The sequence below is a fragment of the Chlamydomonas reinhardtii genome, chromosome 4 (genome assembly GCF_000002595.2).
Source record: "Chlamydomonas reinhardtii strain CC-503 cw92 mt+ chromosome 4, whole genome shotgun sequence".
NCBI lineage: Eukaryota > Viridiplantae > Chlorophyta > Chlorophyceae > Chlamydomonadales > Chlamydomonadaceae > Chlamydomonas > Chlamydomonas reinhardtii.
In genome coordinates, this window is record NC_057007.1 from 1,374,188 (window position 1) to 1,384,458 (window position 10,271).

A 10,271-nucleotide genomic window follows, 5' to 3' on the forward strand; every position below is an offset into this window, starting at 1 on the left:
AGTTGGTCCTGACCTGTTCTGCAGGGGCCTGCCTGAACCTGTCAGTGGAGCCAGAGGCGGGCCGACATCCCAGGAATGTGTTTCTGACACCGCTGCGCAGGTCCCGGGGGGCCCTTGCGGCATGCGCGCCATGTGAGTGGCGATGTGGCATGATGGTAGCGTGCTTACAGAGGGGACACCCATCCAGAGTGTGCAATCACGCCACTGCCCATCGGATGCGTTGCGCGGTGTCAAGCGTCCCGTATCCCACGCGTTCGCCAGAGCAAATCGGAAGCCACATGCGGCCAGTTCTCCCGTACCTTGGTTCAAGCCCTGACATGCTTGATGGGAAGTGGTCGAATGGACTTCGCCGGGATTATGCCTACGGTAACTCCATCAGCACTTTGCATGGGTATCAGTTGACTGTTGTTGACGGGCATCACAGGCCAGCGAAGCCCTATCGCCCTAGCGTTGAAATGAAGGGGATCAGAATGAATATTGACGGGAAGTTGGATCGGGTTCTTCACAGCCACGCGCCCATGCCTGCGGGCTGCACTCCTCAGCTCAAGCCTGGTCATAGTGCTTTGGGATATAGACATATTATGTAGCGGCATTCAAGCGCATTGCTGCCGGCCGCGAAGGCATGATGTCGCTGGTCTGGTCCCGGCGACGGCACGAGCAGCTGGCGAGGCATTTGACATTTTAACGCTTCAATATACACAGCAGCGCGTTATGAGTGTATGCAAGGCGGCGCGCTGTGCAAGGCGGCGCGTTGCTACTAAGCCACGCGTGTAGCGAACTGGAAGTGACAGGTTCGAGACGGGCTGGGTGTCGTCCCTCTCACCGTCATGATTTCTGAAAAATCTTTTCTCTTCAATTGATAGTTATATATAGTGGTCACTATACTGGTGCAAAGGCGCCCTGTGACATAGTTTCCACCAACAGTTTGCGAGCCATTGCCAACTGCCAAGCTGGCGCGAAAGCAGGGGAAAGACCTGCTACAGCAGTTCAAATTGGTGTACTAGTGGGCCGGCTGTTGCTTCGTTGGCGATGCGGCAGCGTGCGACGACGGCGCGGGCGTTGCTCCGCGCCATCGCCGTGTTTGTATTCGCTTGGACGCCTTCAACATGGAACAGCATTGACATCTGGGGTGCTCGGAGACTGGGAGCGTGGGCACAGATGCCTTCGACTGCATACCAGTGAGTCTTGGGCCTTGTGGCCCGGCGGGCACCCCCGTCCGGCGCTCACCTTCGCTCAGCCCCCCAGCAACGCCCTACCCGTGCGTGGCCTTGGACATGCACAACTGCACTTCCGCAGGTTCAATGCGAGTCTCCTGCCACAATATTCCTACGGCCAAGGTGGCGCCACCGCACCTCCTTCCCCCGCGCCCCCCGCCCCCCAACCATCCGCGGCCACCACGAACCTCACTGCGGATCTCACCCGCGCGTTCGCGTCAGTGGGTCTGGCGCCCCCGTCCGCGCTCTACTGCGCGCTGCTCTCCAACAGCCTTGGCAGCCTGGTCAGCTCCGGGCTGCCATACATGACCTCCGTGCTCCAGCGCGCCGCCTCCGTCAGTAGCAGTAGCAGTAGCAGTGCCGCCGGTCCGACGCTGGTACTGGGCGGTAGGAGCACGCCCACGCGGCTACTGCCGACTGTGCCGCTGCAGCAGTGTCTCATGCTGCAGGGGGCGATCGGCTGGTTCGTGGAGTCGGCGGCAGATGGCGGCCTGGCAAACGGGTGCTACAGCGTCATCAGCAGCACCGGGGTGCAGCTACAGCCGCGCGTGGCGGCAGCGGGGCTGCTGAGGAACGGCAAGGCTGTAGCAATCGGGCTGGTGGATCTCGGCAGCCGGTACTGCGCCGGCGGTACGCCGGGAAACTACGGCCAGCCGTACGGCCGGGAGCTCACCGTACTCCGTACCATCGCCCTGACCCCGGACGCCGCCCTGGAGAGCAGCAGCGACATCATCACTGGCATTTCCAGCCCCCCGCTACAGGGCTCACCAGGAGGCGGCGGCAATGGCTCGTTCCCCCCACCACCTCCCAGCTCGCCGCCGCCTCCCCCTCCGCCGCCCAGGCCCCCGCCCCCGCCGCCCCCGCCGCCGCCGCCCCGCCCACCGCCGCCACCGGAGCAGCAGACGCGAGTGCAGGTCACCTGGGGCACGACGGCCGAGGCGCAGTTGCAGGGCCTCAGTAACTGGTACTCCGGCTGGGATTGGGGTCTCAGTGGGGATTCTTCCCCGGCAGCTGGCAGGCGGCGGGCTACGATGGAGGTGCCGGCGGGGCGCCAGCGGCCCGATCTGCATGCGTTCGTGCCCCGAGCTGAGGCGGATGGGTCGGCTGCAGCGGCGGTGGAAGAAGGCGACGGCGGGCAAGGCCAGGAAGCCAGCGCGCCCGCCGCTGTCTCAGACGCTGGCAACGCTACGACGCCCAACATCAACGGCAGTAGCACCGGCGCCAGCGGCAGTACCACCGGCACCAGCGGCAGTAGCGGCAGTAGCAGCAGCACCAGCGGCAGTGGCGGCAGTAGCAGCAGCACCAGCGGCAGTAGCGGCAGTAGCAGCAGCACCAGCGGCAGTAGCGGCAGTAGCATCAGCACCAGCGGCAGTAGCGGCAGTAGCAGCAGCACCAGCCGGCGCGCGCTCCGTCAATCCGCCGTAGCCGCCAGCAGCGGCGCGTTCGTGACGCCGGTGCCGTGTGGCGTGCCCAATGCGGCGTTTGTCGATGGCCTCTGCGTGTGCACCGACGGCAACCGCTACGTGCTGAATGACAAGCCGGCGTGCTGCACGCCCGGCGGACTGTGGAACACCACCCTAAACGCGTGCGCCTGCCCGCGATACTGGAGCTGGGACCCAACTAACGCGCAATGCGTCCCGCCTCCCGGTGGGTTGGGTGGGTGGGTGGGTGCTGATGGATGTTCCTGACGACCCTCTCGGCGTTTGCATGGTCTGCACTCCCATTTCCATTTTGCTGGCACACGATGTTGTCCGTTTCCCCCTGAAATCATAGCGTCTCGGACTCCTGGCTAATTTACTGGTCTCCCGCCCGACCGCATGTTTAAATGCCTGTGCAGCTACGAGCTATCCGATCGCCAACCTGGCGTTGGGACAGCCGTCGGCCGCCAGCTCCGTCTACCCGGGGTTCTGCTCGGGCGGCTCGTGTGTGCCCGCGCATGCCTTTGACGGCGACACCACGAACCCGACGAAGATGTTCCACGCGTCTCAGACGGTTGGCGACGCGGCGCCGTGGCTGGCGGTGGACTTGGGCGGGCCCGCGCTGGTGGTGCAGGTGAGATTGCGGGCGAACAGGGGGAAATGGGTGTTTGTCGGGGGTGGATGCGCATGCGGGGGAGGTTAGGGCGGGGTGTGTGGGGTGTAGATACCAGCCAAACACGCAAAAGAGCGAGGAGGAGAGCGGGGTGGCGGGCGGGAGGGGAGAAGGTCGGGCGCGGTGCCTTGCCATCGTGATATGAAATGCTCATTTTAAGACACATCCACTGTAAAGGTCGCCAACTGCCCATATCCTGTTGAATCCAGCCTTTGGGCTGACAGCTAGCTTTGCCGGGTGGGCTCAGTCGTCGCTCTTGGCCCACTCTCCTTACCGATTTATTACAATCTTTGATATAAGATGGACGCTCGTTCTGTCAGGTCAACTTGTACATGCGCCTGGACTGCTGTGCCGGGCGCACCGTCGGTGCGGAGTTGCGTGTGGGCTACTATGGCGATCCGTCAGGTGAGAGCCATGGAACAACTGAGTTGGTCGAGTCCTGGTCGATTGCGGTGGCCTGGGGCACTCAGCTTCCGCTTGGGCTTGCGCAACATCCAATCAATAATCATCGCCCTCCTCGCCTCTCAGGCCGCATGCAGAATTTTGGCGCCTACCTGCTTTCGAATACCCTGGTGTGGAAGCAACCCGCCAGCCAGCCCGGCCAGACCGCGGGAGTGTTCGTAATCCCGCTGCCGAACCCGCGCACCTTCGGGCGATTCGTCTCGCTCCAGAACCGGCCCCTGCCCGGCACCAGCCCCTGGGACCAGGCGCTGCAGGTCATCGAGATGGAGGTGTACGGCGTGGCCCTGGGTGCGTGTGGGCCCCGGGTTTGAGCACGGGGGTTTCGGGGGTGGGTGCGTGTGGGCCCCGGGTTTGAGCGCGGGGGTTTCGGGGGTGGGTGCGTGTGGGCCCTGGATTTGAGCGCGGGGTTCGGGGGTGGGTGCGTGTGGGCCCCGGGTGTGAGCGCGGGGGTTTCGGGGGTGGGTGCGTGTGGGCCCTGGATTTGAGCGCGGGGTTCGGGGGTGGGTGCGTGTGGGCCCTGCTGGGTTTGAGCGCGGGGGTTTCGGGGGTGGGTGCGTGTGGGCCCCGGGTTTGAGCGCGGGGGTTTCGGGGGTGGGTGCGTGTGGGCCCTGGATTTGAGCGCGGGGTTCGGGGGTGGGTGCGTGTGGGCCCCGGGTGTGAGCGCGGGGGTTTCGGGGGTGGGTGCGTGTGGGCCCTGGATTTGAGCGCGGGGTTCGGGGGTGGGTGCGTGTGGGCCCTGCTGGGTTTGAGCGCGGGGTTCGGGGGGGGGTGCGTGTGGGCCCTGGGTTAGAGCGCGGTGTTCGGGGGTGGGTGCGTGTGGGCAGTGGGTGCAGACTGCAGAGAGGCGGGCACATTGGGCGCAGGGCGCAGGGGAGGGATGGGATGGGATGGGGGCAGTGTCGACGGGACGTTCGCAAGGCGCGCCAGCCATCCATCAGGCGTGCCAATCCGGCCGAGCGACCCTGTACCTACAGCCCATACCCAGTCCACACACTCATCCGTTAACATGGACCGCCGTGGCCTTGACCCGCTGCTCCAGGCACCGCCCCGCCACTGCTGCCACAGCTGGCAAACGCGTTCGTGGACGACGGCAGTAGCGCATCGAACGCCACCACTGCCGGCGACGCCACGACTGCTATTGCCGGCGTGCTGGCGGGGCGGCCCGAGGTGGGGCTGAACCTGGCCGGCGGCGTCATTAGCTTCAGCGGCACCGTGGACAGTGAGTGGGGAGAGCGGGCAGAGCGGTGGGCAGAGAGTTCCAATGCAGCACAAGATCCTCGGGGCTCGGGCACATCGCAAGCATTCTTGCATGCTGTCACACCGCGGCCCCACCGCACGTACGGCAGCGCATTTGTTGTGCCAACCGCCAACCGCCAACCGCCGCGGGGACGTGTACCTGTACACACACACAGGCTATCTGTGGAGCGACGCCGACGCCGCGGTGTACTGCCGCCAGCTGGGGTACGGCGGCGGCGGGCTGGCGTACACGGGTGCGGTGTACGGCGCCGCCACCTCGTCGTACATGCTTACAGCGGTGGCGTGTGGCGGGGGCGAGGCGGCGATTGGCGCCTGCACCGCGCAGCCGTTGGTGTACACGGGCGCCTGGTCTCCGCAGGTGTGTGGATTGTGGATTGGAAGGAAAGCGGCGTTGGTACCGGGACTCATGGCATGAACACGTTGTTGTCAATGTTGTTGTATGCCCCTGTCATGCAGCGACGCAGGAAACCTCGAGTCGCCAACTAGGGCCGGTTGCTTTGGGGGGGGGGGGGGCTGGGGGGCACTTCGTGACACGACTGGGACTGCTTGCATATATGTAGCGGGGCGATCGACGCCCGCCGTTGACTGTGTGTTCCCGCCGATTGCCCCTGCCGCGCGCTCGCCGTTTCCCTTGCTTTACTGGGTGCCTCGACACCGAACCGACTGACGGCGCGGCTGCTGTTGTGGCCCCGCACAGGACGCGGCGGGTGTGCTGTGCTACAAGGGCGTCGACCCAGATGGTGAGGCGCCGGCCGCAACCCACTCGCGGGCCCACCAGGACTCCTAGGGCGCTCCTTGCTTGCCCCCGACACCTGCCACACAATATCCGACGTCTTGCAGTATGCCCTGCGACGTCCATCTACCTGCCGTAACCTTTCCTCTGGCTACGGCTTTGCTTCTGCCTCAATAATCATGAGTGTAACCCCGATGATGGGACTTTTCTTTATGCCCGAGGCACATAACATCACCCTTCCCCGCTCGTTCATTTCCTGTCGCTCGCGCAGCCTACTGCAGACGCGCCGCCCAGCTGCTGCCCAGCTACAGCCCCTCCACGAGCAGCTTCACCAATAGCAGTAGCAGCAGCTACAACCGGACCGCTGACTTGCAGCAGCGTGCGGCGGCGTGCGGCGAGCTGATCGGCCTGGCGGCGGGCGTAACGGCGCTACTCACCTACCCCACCTACCCCTGGCAGCGCCTTCCCTACGACTCCGCGCGGCAGCTGCCCTGCTTCAACTCCAGCGGCCTCAACACCGCCGCCGCCGCCTGGCTGAGCCGTTGGCAGGCCGCGACGGCCGAAGCCGGCTGCGACCTGCTTCCTCACGACTGGATCCGGCGGGCGTTGGCCGGCCTCCCCTCCGCGCCACTGCCGCCGCCGCCGGCTGGCGCCGCCACGCCGCCGCCGCCGCCGTCACCGCAGCCGCCGTTTTCGGGCGTGCCTTGGCCGCCGCTGCCGCCGGCGCCGCCCGGCGCGCAGGACCCAGACGCCACCTGCCCGGCGGCGGTGGGGGTGTGGCCGGCGGCGGCGGACCGCGCCGCCGCCGCCGCCGCCGCCGGCCCGCGCGAGCTGCGAACGCTTCCGGGGCCCGGCACCTACATGCGCCTGGACGGCCTGTTGCTCCCCTCCAACGTCAGCGCCGACGTGCACGCGACGCCGCTGGATTGGGCCTGCGCCACCGCCAAAGCCAAGGCTCGCAGCGACCCCCGTACCTTTGAGAACTACTTCACGCGCTACGGCAGCTCCCTGCTGGCCGACGGCAGTAGCACCAGCGGCAGCGACGGCAGTAGCAGCGGCGCGCTTGCCGGAGACGCGCTGCTGGCGCTGCCGCCGCCCAATGCGACGGAGGAGGCGGCGGCCGCCGCCAAGGCGGCCTGGGCGGCGGCGGCGGCGCCGTTTGCCAGCCTGTGGTCTCCGCCCGACCTGCTGAACTCGAGTGCACTGGCGCAGGCGCTGCTGGTTGACCGGCCGGCGTGGCTGCCCTTCCGCACCGTCAACATCACACACCTGGTGTCCGGTGAGCTGTTGTGGATGCATTGCTGTGCTGTAGTGGGTGCTGGGTTTGGGAATGCTGAGGAATTTAGCGGGCTGATGACTGATGAACGCCGACCTTTTTGCGTCGCTAAGCACGGTATGCGCCGAAGGTAGCTACTTCTTCCCCATGCGTTACCTGCTCATGCGTGTCACACGTGTCGCCCCCTCCCTCCCCCTGACCCCGCTCCCTCCCGGTCACCCTGCTCCCTCCCCCTGACCCCGCTGCCGCCGCCATTCACCCCCAGTGCTGGCGCAGTTCAGCCGCCCGGGCGGCATCGACTTGCTATCCAGCGGCGTGCTTGACGGAGCCTTCCGCATCGTACTGCAGTCCCTTGGCGGAGGCGGCAACCCCGGCCCTGGGGACGGAGGAGGTGACGACCAGGCGGCGCCGCCGCCGGCGGCGCCGCCGGAGCCCGGCGCAGCTCTGCCGCCGCCGCCGTTCCAGTGGACGCTGGCGCTGAGCGACAGCGGCAGCAGCGGCAGTAGCAGCACCCCTAGCGACGGCGCCGCGCCGCCGCCGCCTGCCGGCAGTAGCAGCGCCAACGGCAGTAGCAGTGGCAGTAGCGACCTGCAGCGGGCGGGCATAAACGGCGGCGGCGGCGATGCCGGTATCGACTGGGGCGATGCGTTGGATACCGTGCTGCCGCTGCAGTCTGTGTGTGTGGAGTACGACTCGTCTTGGGCTGGGGGGCGGGCCAGCACCCTCCTCGGCTTTCTGGGCAGCGACGCCGCCGCGGCTCGGGCCTGGAACGACAGCAGTGCCGGCCCCGCCTCTACCACTGCTACTGCCGCTGGCGCTGCTGCTACTGCCGCGGCGGGGGGCTGGAGCGGGCTCCCCTGGGGACGTGTGGTACGGCAGGATGGTGCACAGCTGTACTACTGCGCAGAGCGGCGGCAGCTGCGGGTGCGTGTGCGCGTGTGTGTGCGTGTGCGTGTCCATGTGTCAGGTGCTGTCTAGGGGGTGGGCGGTTTTGCCCTCCCCAACTCCTTAACAAATCATCCATGTAACCCCAACCCCTCCCTTGCGATCCCTCCCTTGCGACCCTGCCCACCGCCTCACTCGCCAGTCCCGCCTGGTCATCGGCGGCCTCCGTATCACCGACCTGCAGCTGGGTGGCGCCGCCGCTGACGTGGTGGCGGCGCTGCTGGCGCCCGCGCCGCCGCCGCCGGCCCAGCAGCAGCAGCCGTCGAATGCCACGTCGAGTGCGCCGCCTCCGCCGCCGCCTGGCAGTAACGCGGCGGCGGCGGCGGCGGCGGTGCCGGCAGCCAACCTCGCATATTTGGACCTGTCGGGTGGGTGCGTGTGTGTTTGTGTTTGGGAAGTGCGTGTGTGTGTGTGTGTATTAATAAGCACAAAACAGAGCCAGGCGTTTGTGTATGTTTGTGTTAGAGGCGTGCGTGCATGCGTGTGTTTGGCGGTAGCGTGCAAGCGTGCGCCCGGTGGGTGCAGTGTGGGAATGTGCGGCATGCGCACAGCACCGCGTGTGGGTGCATACATGGAAGGGCCCATGGGTCTACGGGTTAACGTTCGTGTGTTTTGGTCCCGCCACCCCCACCCCTGTCTGCGCATCTTTGCAACCCGCCCCGCCCCCATCGTCGGTAACGCTTCATGCTCCGCAAGATGGTCTACCGTCTACCACTTCCTTAACCAATCATGAATGTAACCCCCGTACACCCACAGGCAACGCGCTAACGGGTCTGCTTCCGCCGCTGCCCATCCCCGTCATTAACCTGAACCTGTCGTATAACGCCCTGTCCGGCGACCTAAGAGCGCAGCTCATCACACCGGCAGTAGCACCACCACCCGCAGCCGCCGCCGGCCCCAACGGCAGTAGCAGCGCCGCAGCCGCCAACGCCAACGCCTCCGCTCCCATCAACAGCAGTAGCAGTAGCAGTGACACTGGCAGTGGCAGTAGCAGCAGTGGCAGTAGCAGCAGTGGCAGTAGCAGCAGGGGTTTCGCGCTACTGCCGGCCTCCACCTTTGCCTCCACGCTGGTCCTGGACCTGGGCTATAACCAGCTGGGCGGCCGGCTGCCGGCGGCGGCGGAGGCGGCGCCCGGCACCGCCTGGCGCACACTTCTGGACACAGCGGCGCGCCTGGACCTCAGCGGTGAGAAGCAGGGGGGATGGGGGGATGGGGATGGGGAGTGGGGCTGGGGAGTGGGGGTGAGGGGCGGGGGGATGGGGCGAGGGTGAGGGGCGGGGGTGAGGGGCGGGGGGATGGGGCGGGGGTGAGGGGCGGGGGGATGGGGAGTGGGGCCGTACCTTGTGATCAGGCGTAAAGTTTGTATGTGGCGGGGAAGGGGCTGTAAATACCCCGCGTGGACCCCGCCCATACACGCAGGCCACTGCTTCACCCATATAGGCAGGCTTGCGCACTTGGTCGCACCGGGTTAACCCTTGTCCAACTTCCGATCCCCATCCCCACACCAGGCAACCGCTTCACCGGCCCGCTGCCGCCCGACTGGGCTCCCCTCCTGGCCCAGATGGATCTGGTGGTCAGCCGCAACCCGGGGCTCACCGGCGGCGTGCCGGCCGAGTGGTTGGCGGCGGTCCGGTCGGCTGGGCGGTACGGCTACCTGATAGACGTGACGGGGTGCGCGGGTCTGACAGGCGAATTCAACAGCACGGCCGAGTTCGACCTGATGCGGGTGGGTGTGGGAGGGGTGGGGGAGTGGGGTGTGGGAGGGGGGGGAGGGGAGGGAGGGAGGGGGGGGGAGGGGAGGGAGGGAGGGGGGAGGGAGGGGGGAGGGAGTGGGGAGGGAGGGAGGGGGGAGGGAGGGGGGAGGGAGGGAGGGGGGAGGGGGGCAGAAGGGGGTGTGCGAACTGAGGGGTGGCAGTGCGAATGGCGGGCTGGTTGAGTGCTGGGAGCGCGCGTGCGTCGATGCAGCGGCGGTGGCGGTTGCCACACCCATCACCCGCCCACGTCCCCACAAAACCCCATGCCCTCCGATCCTCACATACTCTCATCTCCCACTCATCTCCCACCCCCATTTCCCAACGGCTCCGCCTGCAGTCTTCAGTGCATCCCGTACCGCTTTTCCAACCATCTTTGCAACCCCCACCTCCCACCCACCCCCACCCACCCCCCACCCCGGCAGGTATCGGGTACGCAGCTGCAGCTGGACTGGGGCGCGCTGCCGCCGAGGGAGCGCGACTGGGCCTACGTCATAAACCGCGTGGCGCGCGGGCACATGGAGTTCGCGCAGGTGTGCGTG

The 10,271-nt window shown here is 66.9% G+C and overlaps 1 protein-coding gene across 1 annotated transcript in view; it reads left to right on the forward strand.

The window, feature by feature from the left end:
* Positions 1-389: 389 nt before the first annotated feature.
* Positions 390-10,271, forward strand: part of CHLRE_04g214504v5 (uncharacterized protein) — a 20,042-nt gene continuing 10,160 nt past the window's right edge. Inside the window, exons 1-15 of the mRNA XM_043061662.1 lie at positions 390-1,178; positions 1,297-1,348; positions 1,486-2,861; positions 3,052-3,266; positions 3,626-3,710; positions 3,834-4,055; positions 4,807-4,986; positions 5,180-5,382; positions 5,722-5,764; positions 6,029-7,036; positions 7,299-7,957; positions 8,121-8,346; positions 8,735-9,163; positions 9,487-9,704; positions 10,155-10,262. Of these exons, the coding sequence (XP_042925123.1) occupies positions 1,302-1,348; positions 1,486-2,861; positions 3,052-3,266; positions 3,626-3,710; positions 3,834-4,055; positions 4,807-4,986; positions 5,180-5,382; positions 5,722-5,764; positions 6,029-7,036; positions 7,299-7,957; positions 8,121-8,346; positions 8,735-9,163; positions 9,487-9,704; positions 10,155-10,262 (5,019 nt within the window). The 5' untranslated portion in view covers positions 390-1,178; positions 1,297-1,301. The remainder of the gene's footprint in view (positions 1,179-1,296; positions 1,349-1,485; positions 2,862-3,051; positions 3,267-3,625; positions 3,711-3,833; positions 4,056-4,806; positions 4,987-5,179; positions 5,383-5,721; positions 5,765-6,028; positions 7,037-7,298; positions 7,958-8,120; positions 8,347-8,734; positions 9,164-9,486; positions 9,705-10,154; positions 10,263-10,271) is intronic.